At 39.1% G+C, this 13,527-nt stretch overlaps 1 protein-coding gene across 1 annotated transcript; it reads left to right on the top strand.

The window, feature by feature from the left end:
- The first annotated feature begins 810 nt into the window (after positions 1–810).
- heg1 (heart development protein with EGF-like domains 1) lies at positions 811–13,316 on the top strand. Its single transcript, XM_007557112.2, has 15 exons — positions 811–1,301; positions 6,244–6,447; positions 6,589–7,453; positions 7,917–8,389; positions 9,126–9,239; positions 9,363–9,485; positions 9,577–9,662; positions 9,812–9,867; positions 9,998–10,158; positions 10,782–10,916; positions 11,047–11,089; positions 11,189–11,226; positions 11,338–11,425; positions 11,573–11,750; positions 12,178–13,316. The coding sequence occupies exons 1-15, from the start codon at positions 1,034–1,036 to the stop codon at positions 12,319–12,321; spliced, it is 2,976 nt and encodes a 991-aa protein (XP_007557174.1). The 5' UTR covers positions 811–1,033; the 3' UTR covers positions 12,322–13,316.
- The last annotated feature ends 211 nt before the right edge of the window (positions 13,317–13,527 follow it).

Genomic DNA, 13,527 nt, shown 5'->3' with positions numbered 1-13,527 from the left:
TCTAACACGTTAATATGCTTTGTTATAGGCGGCAATATTGCAGATCTGGTTGTTAGAGGCGGACTGTTCCAACACATAATGGTGTAATTCAAATATTGAAACCGAGATTGTATGTTTAGGCCTGTGTCCAGCAAGAGTATTTATAAATCAAATAAAATAGAAATTTTTTACACCAAGTAAATCCCAGAAATTAGTTCTTTTTAATGAATACTTTTTTTAGTTTAGCCTTATTACCCATAAAATGATCATGGAGCTTGGGGGTAAATAAGCAGGGCTTTGTGCTTTCAAATGAGTAGGCACCCTCAAATGGCTGTCATGGGAAGTTCAAAGATTTTTCAAACATGCATGAAAGAATTAAAACACTCCAGGTATGAGGGGATAACATTATATCATGATACAAAGCTAAAAAAAAAGTTGATTTTACATAACATCCCTCAACACATTTTGATCTTGGCCCTCAACCTTCAGATCCAACTTATCTGGTTTTGTGCTAAAAGCGGATGCCAAGGCTGCTATGTCAGTAAGATGTTCACTGCTTATAATGTCTTAATATAACCTCACTTCAGATATCATGAACTCATGATGCTTTCATTTTTCCCCCCACATTTTGTCTTCAATATAACTATTCAAACACTGTTAAACTCTAAAGTGTAAACCTAAAGCGCTCACTTTCATCACTTATTAGGAATCATTCGAGGGTATTACTTCTGACACCTGCAGGCAGCTCAGTAATCAGACTTGAATCTGTTGGTGTGTATGTGGAGGAAGAGGAGGAGGAGGAGGAGCCCGGGCTCCTCCACCGTGATAACAGGCTGCAGCTTCGGCTCTGTTATCTTCCGCTCCCCGCCAGCAGAACTACGGATCTCCTCCGGACCTCCAGCAGGAGTCACACGTTTCCCATCTAAACTTTCTCCAACAACAGGAGCGCTCGTCCCATGGTGTCCCCGGTGGAGGACTCCCGGGCATCCACTCGTTTTGGCGGAATCGATTTGCGGCCGCTACTTCGGGGGTCTTTCAAAAAAAAAAAAAAGTCATGGAAACGTGGTTTTTGAATCAAGTCCTCCTCTGCTCTCTGTCGGTGCTGGGTCTGCCGGGGCCCCTCTGGGCAGGGACCCCCGGCTACAACAGCACGAATTCGGTAACGGACGGGTTGTATTATTCAGCGGGCACAGATGAACCCAGCAACACCGAAAACGGTGGGACTTCAACTTCATATTCCAGCGAGAGTTTATCACCATCACAGAGGGACCTCCTGCTCACACACACGGCTGGAACCGACGCTGCTACCGCGGGGCACCTCGGTAAGATCACAGAACGAGAGTCCGGCAGATAATAGAAAGTTTTTTATGCAAAAGTGTTAAACCATATCTCCTAATGTAGCTTTTAATTTGTGATGCAAAAGTGATCAACAGCTTCAGGATACAGCATGGGAGCGTGTTGCTTTCAGACTGAACCACTCTAAACACGTGATAAATGGTAGTTATCCTGTTGTAGCAATGAGGTCGTTTCAGAGCTAAATAAATAAAAACGGAGCCAATACATTTTCTTGTCCTCACGCTGTTTTTGAAAGAGTGTTTTTAAATTCCGAATGAAATTAAATTTAAAGCTGTCTTTTATGCAGAAAACGGAACTAAAACCGTAAATGATGAATAATGAGCGAATAATGATAGCATTTGTCTAAGCTGGATCCGGTTCTATTTGTGTTGTCCACAAAGAAACAGAAATCAAAAACTGATTAAGTGGTCCTCAAATTGCTCCTATTTATTATTATTTTTTACGTCTCTCACTAAATAAAAACTTTTAGAAGTCATATCAAAAATGAAGTCGCCATTTTTTTTTTTTTTTTTTGTCGTATAGCTTGTAAGTCTAATGGTAAATAATAGGTAAATTAACCACATTGTTTTAATAAGAAATTTAACAAAAAAAGAAATGTGGTTAGAATTTAGCTAAAGATGTTCGTTCAGTCACCTGGTGGTGTCCAACAGAATGGTGTGCCTGATATGTCTCTGTGTAGATTATTAAATAAATGAAAAGGGTTTAAGTTTTTTACATTCTTTAATCAGTGTAGCAGCAAATCTGAAGTCAAACTTGCTATCAAGCTGAGGGTCTTCACCCTCATTTAATTAGTTAAGTGGCCATTTACTTGTTAAACCTACATAACTTGGGTTCGGTACCAATATGAGCTGAAAGGTCACTCAGAGTATCATCCCGTTACCCCAAAACTGCATGTAACATATATTACATGAATGCTATTATGTTTTGCCAATGCACTCAGAAGTATGTTTTGAAGTAAAATGTATGCAAACTGTTGAACCCTATTATTAGTTAAATGCAGGAAATTTGTTTTGCATTTAACTAATAAAGTATCTGTTTATGCAAGTAGTCCCTTTCAGGTACTGTAAGTGAACTTGATGAAGTTCTTCCAATACAAAGAAAATGCAGACAGAGCTGAAACTCAATTATGACATCATGAATATGCCGAGCAGCATCCTCAGATGACTCCACTCTGGGCAGCATACTCTAATTCCCTGTAGTTTATGTACTCTGTCAATTGGCAGAGACAAGACTCGCACAAGAACATATTCCTGAAGAGTTTTTGCTTTTATACATGCAGAAGATGTAGTCATATGATAATTTAAAAATATATTTATTTATTTTGCTTTTGAGGGAATTGGGGACAAATTTCCTGCACACAAACCATTGGGCATTTTATTCTATCATCTAGCTCACAGTTAGTTTTCAGACTAATAAAACAAATATGGGATACTGTCTCAGATCCTTCTACTTTCTACAAAACTTTCTGCTACTATATTTAATGCAAGATAGATTATTATGCCTTAATTCAATCTTGGAAAGCCAGTTATCAAGGTTTTGTTAACTTTTGGTGAATTGATTCAAAAACATTTTAGTTAAATGAAGGCACACTTCAAACACTCTGCTTCCTGTGTGACACCACTGGAAAATCAAAAGAAATTGGCCATGATGTCAGGAGAAATTTCTGAACCTCCATGACTGAAGATAGCAGTTTTATCTGTTCAAGACCTTATGTGCAAGAAAAGAACTAAAGAAGGTGTTTAAAGAGTGTAGCTGAGTGAAAGTCCTCTCAACGAGAAAGGCCTGTGTGGAGGCCTGGTTCAAGTAGAACTGAAGTGTTTGGACATAATCACCATTGTGAAATTTGGAGGAAACAAGATCCCATCTGTGAAATATGGGGTTGGTGACATTATAGTGTCATTTTGTACAAGAGGTATTGTTGCACATTCAAAATGGCTGCTACCACAAGAATATACAGTTTGTGGATCAATATCAAAGCAACATCTCAAGATATCAACCAGATAGTTAAAGTTTGAGCACAAATGGGTCTCACAAATGGATAGTAACCCAAATCATAACAGCAACAAACCTTTTTTATATTTATTTTTTCTTTTGACTAAGGCCTTGTTTCTTTGGAAAGTTAGTTTTTTTGCCTTTTTTTTTCTGAGTAGAGCTCAAAAGACATGTGAGTGACACAGTCGACAACCGAGTCGAGTCAATTTTTGTCAGGAGCAATTGACCAAACATCCAGCAAATTATTGTTTGCAGCATGTGCAAGGGTACACAAAATAGTTGATCCAAGTCTTTAGTAGTAAGATATCTATAAACTTCTGACTTTGAGTAACGTTTAAAAAATAAAATCACCAAAAATGTATTTTTCTCATTATTCTCTAAATAAAAATAAGTTTGGCAAACCTAAAATAAAATAGGTCAATTTTAGTCTCATTTAAGATTAGACATTGTCAAAATCTATATTAAATATTGCAGGAATTCCTAATATAGTCCAGCTTGGTATTAAAATGATCTCCCTGATTGTGCAGCAAAAATAGTGCTGAAATCTGGATGCCTTTCTTATTTAATGATGTATGTTTATTTTGGGTAATATTTCTTCATAGGCTAAACGCATTGATGTCTTTTTACGGCAATTTTTATTGTTATGTATGCTCTTTGAGGCCGGGTAATCAGGATGATGTGTTTCTAGTTTTATTTGGCCTGTGTGGGTTTGGCGAGATATTTCAGACATTCCCACCAACACCCTCTTTGATTCATGCAGTCACACTCGGTCCAAGTGGGAGCCGTCCCAAAACGTTTCATAACACTGAAGCCCTCACTCTGAGCTGCGCTTGAAAGCATGGATGCTGCAAGGAAGGAGAAGACTACAATGACTAACACAGAGCCTCAAGGTCATGGTCATATTGCAGCTGACCATCAACATTTGCAGCTTTCTGGTCACAGCTGAACCACCGGGCAACAAAATGTATGCACAATTTAGATTCACTTGTTTATTCACAGCACTTTTAATAATTTGTCACTAAGGAAGACGGACATGTTGAACCAGAGAGAACGGTTCCGGAAGCACGTCAGATGTGAAGACACAACACTGACAACTGTGTTAACAGCGAAGAGATAAACAGCAGAGTGATCTGGGAGTGTCCATCACTTTCTGCCAGCACCACGTTCCAGTCTTAGTTTTGTTTCCCAGAATGGATCCAGAGAGAGACAAAAAAAAAAATGAATTATTGAGAGTGACACATGCAGAGGGAAAAACAGTCTGATGACCCCTTTTCTCATCCCCGTAGCTTCCCACCAGACAGGCAGTTCTGCTGCTGAATCCACCTTTTATATAAGTTTTGTATGGGAGCCGTTTGTGGCACCGTCGCTAACCCCTTTACTCAGTCCTGGAGGGAGACCAGATAAAAGGCTGTCAGACCACACAAGACCAGAGAGATAAGCAGAGAAAGAAATCTCACTCGCGCCAGGCCACTAACTGTGTTTAGTTGTTACCCCAAGGGGTAATTATATTGGAAAAGCCTGTATTAGATTAATCTTTTTTTGCAGTAGCACAATCTCATACTCAAGAATTTGATGCAGTTTTCTTAAGTGACCCTTTCCAGCCATTTCGTCTTCCTTGGTTTGGTTCAGTTTATTTATATAGCACAAATGTGCAACAAATATTATCTCAAAGTGAGTTTAGGCAAGTAGTCATTTTCACACAGCCAATTTATGGGAGGTAAATCCTAAAACAAATAAAAATGTGTTTATTTCATAGGGATTGTTGAGGTATACCACTAATCATAGTAAAAATAAAGGCTGGAATATGATGCAGCAATAAAAGATTCATTTATTTTGAGGGTTGCTACATGTCTTTAACACGGGTGCCAATAATTGTGGAGCATTTGGCGGACAATGGAAAGTAGTTGGTAAACGTCAGAACAGATAAATAAAATGCTAATTGACATGTAGGTCATATGAGTTGTTAAGGTTCCACATTTACTGTATTATTTCAGCTGGAAAAAATTACATCTCTAACCAAAATGTAATTTACAGCTCATCTTGTGTTCTGAACAAAGTAATGAATTAACTGAATGTCAACCCCATAATGCTCTGCGGGTAATACTAAGAGTCATGTAATTTAAATACAACATGGAACAATGTTTCTAGGTGGGGACCTTTGCTGCATACCATTCCTCTTCATGCCGCCCTTGATTCTCAACTGTCAACTTCAAAATGCCACAAAAATGTCCCCAAATCAGCAATGGCGTCCTTGTCGTCACATTCTTTTCGTTTCTGGTTGTGTTCGGGGAGTTTATATGTGACCAATCCATTTTTAACCAGCCTAAAAGAGACCTTTGAACAATGAAAACACTCCCAGATCCATGCTTTGCCGGTTTCTGCCAATCGCCCTGTGCTCACTCAGCTTTAGGAAGGAAATGGCAGATTCCCAGCAGAGACAGTCACTTCCATATTTAGGACTTCAAGCCATTGTTAGGAGTAGACAAACTGGCTGCCAGTTGTTCTCCACCCAAAATTTACTGCCCATACAAAACACTTTGTTCACCCTGACAGCATCTTCTCGCTGTCTGCTCCTTCCACAGGTCCCAGGCTTCCTGGTGAGCGCCCTCTATTGGGCACTATTAAATGGCTGCGAAACCAAAATTTCAAGGATTTGACTAAATCATGACAGCATTTCTATGAATTTGTTTTAGTGAATTCAGGTTTCTTTGAAAAATCTGGAGTGTAATGTATTTTAGAAGTTTGACTAATAATGTTAAAAAAAAAAAGAAAAATGTATTAGGAAAAATTAATTACTCAGATTATCAAACCTGGTGCAGCTTAGTCTTTACAAGTTTATGTCTTATTGTTTCAGAAAGCACACAATGAGAAAATTAATCTTTAGCTTTTTCTTTTTTTTTTTTTCTGTATTTGCAGACACAGAGCAGACAGAAGCCTTCACAGAAAAAAGCAGCAGGTTTCCTGAGGCCACAAATCTGTCCACAAAGCCACTTACCACCTCCTTTATAACTACCACTGAGTTCAGTAGTATCAGCAGCAGCAGCAGTAGTAGTAGTACTAGTAGTGGTAGCAGCAGCAGCAGTAGTAGTAGTACTAGTAGTGGTAGCAGCAGCAGTAGTAGTAGTACTAGTAGTGGTAGCAGCAGCAGTAGTAGTAGTAGTAGTAGTACTAGTAGTGGTAGTAGCAGCAGCAGTAATAATAGTAGTAACATCAGCAGCAGTAGTACTCGTAGCAGTAGCATTGTCAGTAGTAGCAGTGGCTTTACTAACACAAACCAGATGCCAGTAATCTCCCACTCTGTGTCCATGGAGGACCAACCCTGGCTGTCTCCTGAGGATGAAACCATGTCCCAGGACAGTCCGGATACGACGCTCCGTTTGGGGGACGCTACGTCTTCGGTGTCACAGACCGGCACACTCACCGGCAGAACCTACACAACAACTGTAAGCCGTGCTGGGGAAAGAACCCTGCTCTCTGTTACCTCCTCTAACAACAGCACCTCATCGGCATTTACGGAGGACTCGAGCTCCCGTCAGCCTCCGTCCACCTGGGGTGTCCCTCCCAGGCCTGTGGAAACCGAGGGTTATACTCAAAGCGCCCCGTCTACAAGGACTGATGGGAGAGAAACTACAGACCAGAGAGTGACTGGGAGTTTTTCTGAAACTAATGGTCCAGCAGTGGCCAGCGGAACCCCGGGTTTAACCGGACAACCTAACGCCACAAAGCATCAGCTTTCTTTAACATCTCAGGAGATATCTAACTCAACTCCACCTCTCAGGGTGACAGAGCCCAGCACTGATCAGTCAGACGCACCTGTTTCCTCCACCCCTCCTTTCACTTCACACTCAGAGGGTCCAATAAATGCCTCTGGGACGGATCAGGATTCTGGCAGCAGTGCTGGATTGTCCACAGAGATGACCACTGGAGCCCAGAGCCCCAACACTCAGAACCAGGAAGGCACAGAAGGCCTTTCACCCCAAACCAGTGAGGATAGCGTGGGTTCAGGTTTGACATCAGTGCCCTCAACAATCAGCAGTTCTTCTGAAGTGGATGAGACTCAGACAAACGTGCCAAGGACGGTTACCGGGGTCTTCCTCACTCCTACACCAGTCACTGCCACCGAGAGGTAAAAATAAAAATAAAAAATTACCAGTTGGTTCTCACAGAAGCTAATCAATTTCAGTTAGCATTTGCGCCCCCTGCTGGTGGTAGAAAAACAGTAGTGGATAATAGTAAAGTGGAAGGAAATGATGCATGGTGTACACATTATTTCAGATGAAAAAAAAAATTAAAAGTTTTCATTTGTATTCAGGCCTCTCAGTTACCTTCAAAAAAATAATCTAATATGTAAACCGGTCACCTTCAAAAATAATCTAATATGTAAAAGGAGTCCGATTGTGTCAAATTTAATCTCTGTATAAATAAAGCTGGTCTTTGAAGGCCTCAGAGGTTTCTTAGAGCACATCAGTGAAGAAAAGATTAAGGGCTACAAGTATTTTTTAGCAAGATACTGCACATATTTAAAATTTTGTTAATTCAGAAACAAAACCACTTTTGAGATTTAATCAACATTTTCTTCATTTTAACAGACCACAGACAACAGAAGAAAACACCTTTAAGTCAACTGCTTTTACCACCAATAGCATGGACTCCACTGTTCCTTCCCTACCAGCAACATCAGCAGCAGTGCTGAGCAGCAGCTCTAGTAGCTATACTACAGAATCCATTACAGAGACCACCGTCCCATCCACTTCACCTTTCTCCACAGCCCCCACCCTGACCCTGCAGACCTCTGCGGCACTCCCGGCAGTCCAAACGCAGAGGCCTTCAACTAAGATGGTCATTCCTACAAAAGCTACAACCACGCAGGCAGAAACAAGCACCGGGACCCAAAGACTCACCACAACGCAAAGTCAGTACAGCAAAACCACCCACAGTCACAGCACTCCTGCCAGGACTACAGAGGTTGTACACACCACCAAGAAACAGACGGACGGAGGGGCAACAGAGCTGGAAGTGACGACGGTGCCCACCCCGGTCCAAACTGCCAGACTGCCACAAAGTGAGTTACTGACCTAATTTACGCTCACACTTTGATGTTATTAGGTTCACTGATGTGACCTTTGCACAGCATGTTCTTATCCTCCCTGACTGAAAGAAAAATCAGGTCTTGTATGTCATAGAGGGTAACGTTAAAAGTACAAATGTTTCACACATATATATATATGACAGCTGAACAGCTTAGATTTTTTTGTAATTGTAGAAAACTGATTATAGGTTAAATATTCCTATTCCTATTAAATAATCATCATGCATTTGAGTTTGATAGATGACAAATATTGTAAATGCACGACAAAATGACTAAAACATTTAAAAAAAATGTTTTTTCATAAACTGAAGCTAAGTTGTTAAATTTTCTGATTAATTGTCGATTTTAACTCTTAAGGTTAAAGTGATCAATTTTTCATAAATTCAGGTTCATCTTTGTAGGTTTTTAGCGACGTCCTGTGGTGAAAGCACGTATTGCAGCCAGTTTGCCTTACATCCTAACTGAAACAGCAGACCTATTACATCTGAAAAGAAAAATTAGAAAGCTGCTACATTTCATTTATTATAAATGCATTTTAGAAGAAACATCCTAAAAATAGGACTGGCATCCTTTGTGCACATAGAGAGTTATGCTGTACTATGCCTTACAGCATAAAAAAAGATTTGATGTAAAAGGAAAGAAAAGAAGAGAAACGAAAAGAAAAGAATGTTTTGATGCCAATATGCTTTCTGACCTCCCTGACTGCCAGGAAATCCCTGCCTGTCGAACCCTTGCATGAACGGAGGGATGTGTGTGAGCTATAAGGGACCAGAGTTCATCTGTCAGTGTCAGAAGGCCTGGACAGGACCCACCTGCGACCAAGGTGATGTCATGTTTACACGATCACAACAAATTTGCAGAGTACGAAGAACATGACTGATATTTACAGGTCAAAAAGAGTTCCTCTTATATTGTATTTTTTTTTTTTTGCACCTACTGTGTTCAGATATGGATGAGTGTAAGCAGAACCCCTGCCCGACTGGCTCCAAGTGCTTAAACTCAAACGGCTCCTTCAACTGTGAATGTCCACTCGGCTATCATCTTGAGGATGGACGGACGTGCACCAGAGGTGATCCTGAAACACAAATCAGTCCACTTTATGGTTTTGTTGACGTTGTTCCAGCTTGCTCACTGCAGGCTTTTCTTTTTTCCTTCTATAGTAAAGACATTTCTGGGAACTTTCAGTTTTAACAGACATGATCATTTCAAAAACCTGGCCATGTATGAGAGAGAGATCATACAGCTGGTAAGTCTCGCTCTACAATGCAAAAATAATGTGGCAAAATATAAAATACTGAGGTAAATACAATATACAAGGCTATACATAGTTTTGCAAGACACTTTAACGTGGATCATCACTGCTTATATAGTTAATACTTAATGTATCTCATTCAGCTCAACGTGTCACTGTCGGTCCTCCGAGGTTATAGTCGCTCAACACTAAGGAGCAAGTAAGTCTGCAGCACACTTCAACTTTTACATACATATTCTGTTGATGATGCTTATTTTAAAATACTTGAATTTGCTAAAAAAAAAAAAGAAAAAGTACAACAAATAAAACAGTGCAATTGTTCCCCATAGAGAGCAGGGCGGGACTCGTATCTTGGCTGTCAACATGTTTTCCATCTCCACTGATGTGACGACAACTGAAGTGTACAACAGCATCCAGATGTCTCTGAGCAACTGCAGCTCGTCGTTGACCCACTGCAGAATGGTCCTGCAGCATCAGCTCTCCTACCACAGTGAGTTGATTAGCATGAACATCACCATCATCAAGATCAGTAAGCTGCTTTACTTTCTTCTCTTTCTTTCTGGGATGTCTTGGAAGGTTTACTTTGGGCAGTTGATTTATATATATATATATATATATATATATATATATATATATATATATATATATACACATACTGCTCAAAAAAATAAAGGGAACACTCAAATAACACATCCTAGATCTGAATGAATGAAATATTCTCATTGAATACTTTGTTCTGTACAAAGTTGAATGTGCTGACAACAAAATCACACAAAAATCATCAATGGAAATCAAATTTATTAACCTTATTAGGCCTGGATTTGGAGCCACACACAAAATTAAAGTGAAATGTTCCCTTTATTTTTTTGAGCAGTATATATATACACATACATATACACATACATATACATATAAATAGCCGCCAGGGGGCAGAGTTTATCCAAAAACATTTACCAGTCTCAACAGATAGCATTCAGGCCACTGTCTTGGTGGAGAATCACAGATTATCTGAATTAGAAAAACATCACTTCCAACATTCTCCGTTACAGATATAAACGATTTAGACATAAACTTTTAATTTAATATTGACAATGACTCTTGATTGTGTTCCAGTGGAGAGCTTATGTGAAGCTCAGAAGACCCAGTGTGATGCCGAGCGCTCAACCTGCACTGACAGCAGTGGCACGGCTTACTGCCAGTGTCTCCAGGGATATTACAAACACAACCCAGAAGACTTATCCTGCCTAGGTAAGCTCTCTTCCTCATTATAGAATAATGACAGATAAATAAATTGCTCACTTGAAGAAGAAGAACAACAGAATATTTAGTTTGATTTGTTTAAATGATTAAAAATAATGCCAATTTTGTCTTATTTCAGAATGCAGGGATGGATACAAGCTGGAAAATGGCACATGTGTCGCGTGAGTCAAACTTTGTTTATTTGTGCTGTCAAACCAGTAAAATGTAATGTTTAAAGTTCTAAAGTAGTTTTTGTTAACTTTAATTTGTTTGCTTTTCAGGTGCACTTTTGGATTTGGGGGCTTCAATTGTGCCAATTGTAAGTAGATCTACCTGACCAATAATGTTCAGTCTATTTCTAACAAATTCATGTGTTATTGGTATTATTTTTTTGATAATTGCAAATCTCTTTCTTATTTTAACGCTACAGTTTATAAGCTGATTGCAGTTGTGGTGGCACCTGCAGGAGGCGCTCTCCTCCTCATCCTCATCATTGCTCTAATTGTCACTTGCTGCAAGTAAGATGGCTCTCCTTGTCAGAGAATCTAAAAAAAATATATATATAAGTATATTTGTATATAAATCTAAATATAATTTAATTAGTTTTATCTGGCTAATGTTTGTGTTTTCTGTAAGTTTCACTTTTAAAAATGTCAACCTTTCAGGAAAGACAAAAATGACATCAATAAAATCATCTTCAAGAGTGGAGACATGCAGATGTCGCCATATGCAGACTTCCCCAAAAATAACCGGATATCCATGGAGTGGGGCAGAGAGACCATTGAGATGCAGGAAAATGGCAGCACAAAAAATTTGCTGCAGATGACTGACATTTACTATTCTGTAAGTAGATTTTTTTTGTGTGTTCATTTTACAATATTAAAACCTTTCCTGGGGCCAACAAGGTTTCAAGGTTCAAGAAGAAGTATGGGAATGTAGTCTAAGCTGAGAAGAACATGTAACACTATACCTTAGAAAAAAAATCTAACATTTCAGGAAAACAGGGAGAAATGTTCAAATGAGTAAAACTCCAGTTTCTGAGTCAGCTACGACACAGAGAGTCGCACATCATTATCACACAGACTGATTAGCACACAAAAAAAATCCTGAAGAAGAGGTCAACATTATCGATAGGCAATTTTTTCACCCCATCTCTTAGTTGTTTTGTTTGTTTTTTTGTTTTTTTTGAGGCACATTCACTTCTTTGGTACAGCTGATAATTTCAACAAGATCAAATATTTAAAGTATTTTCTGCATTGTTTCCCCACAGCCTGCTTTGCGTAATTCCGACCTGGAGAGAAATGGCCTGTATCCGTTCACGGGTCTGCCAGGCTCGCGCCACTCATGCATTTACCCAGCCCAGTTGAACCCTTCTTTCATAAGCGATGATTCTCGGAGAAGAGACTACTTCTGAATGTCTTGCTCTGGACCCACACACATCCGCTGACTCCTACTGTACTGCATCATGATTTTTTTTATCGTCGCCACGGGAAGGTTTATGAGTAAAGTCGTCTGGCTGTCTGAAATCAGAGTTCAACACAGAAACCAGTGAGCTTCTGTGTGTGGTGCATTTTAAACACGACTATTTTGCAATTTAAATCCTATTCCCTGTGACCATTTCAGTGTTTTTACATGTTTTGAATCATTTAGCTCAACTTCTACAGGCCTCTGTAAATGGAGCGATTCATCCATTGTTTTAATGCAAAGGTGAATGGTCCATTACAGTTTGTGTTTTGTCTGCCTCTCGTGTTCAGTTATTGCTGCACTGCACTGATACACAGTGAAACCTAAAACCATTCTCCTTTATAAGATTTTAAAAAGGTGAAACAGACATCAGCAAAATGGTCCAAAAACATCTAAAAATACCAATGATGCAGCACCTGAAATACAAGTCCACAACACTGCTGTAATAAGAAATCTGTTTTTATAAGTCTTGAAAAAAATATGGAGCTTAACAAATAACTAAAAAAATGTCCAAAGGTTGGATCTACACTGACTGAATAATGATTTTGTAACCTGATGCTAGCTGTTATTTATTCCAAGTATGCCCAAGTTGTCCACATGTAGCACAATGGTTATCTCAATCATACATACTGACTGACTTCAAAGGGATAAACCTGTGGCTTTACGTGTGTGAATGTGTTTGCGTGTGCGCACAGAAATGAGGGTAATGTGTGTGTACGTGTTTGTGTGCGTGTGTGGGTTGGTGGGTGCAAAATAATAATTACCAGAAAATATTATAACTCTCCATAAGTGTTTGAATGTAAAGATGTATCATAATTTGCTGTTGCTGATATGGATTATTATTTTTTATGAGTGTTTTCCTGCTGGTTTTGTGTGTTTATATGGTGTGTTGATTCTGGCGTTTTAGTCGGAAGTGTTTATTTAAATAAAAAAATACCAAAATGATTTTTTTTTTTGCCTGCAATTTATTCCTGATTTTAATTAATTAAAACACTTGGAAAAACAATTTTCTCAATTCACATATATTTGATACATGAGACAACGGAGCCTGAGGATGTTATAGGAGCAGAATAATTATTAATGACAAGAGAAAAGTATTTTCATTTGAAGTGGGAGACATTAGTATTAAGTTCTTTTTTTTTACATAAAACATCTA

The sequence above is a fragment of the Poecilia formosa genome, unplaced genomic scaffold (genome assembly GCF_000485575.1).
Source record: "Poecilia formosa unplaced genomic scaffold, Poecilia_formosa-5.1.2 Scaffold84, whole genome shotgun sequence".
Classification (NCBI taxonomy): Eukaryota; Metazoa; Chordata; class Actinopteri; order Cyprinodontiformes; family Poeciliidae; genus Poecilia; species Poecilia formosa.
Note: the sequence above shows the minus strand (reverse complement) of the source record. Positions and strands in the feature narration are given on the sequence as shown.

Bases quoted from the DNA above. Each gene is read 5' to 3' on its own strand.
- heg1 (XM_007557112.2), top strand. From the start codon at position 1,034: ATGGAAACGTGGTTTTTGAATCAAGTCCTCCTCTGCTCTCTGTCGGTG. The intron at 9,240-9,362 runs GTGATGTCATGT...TACTGTGTTCAG, and splicing joins AGGACCCACCTGCGACCAAG to ATATGGATGAGTGTAAGCAG. The intron at 11,426-11,572 runs GTAAGATGGCTC...TCAACCTTTCAG, and splicing joins CTAATTGTCACTTGCTGCAA to GAAAGACAAAAATGACATCA.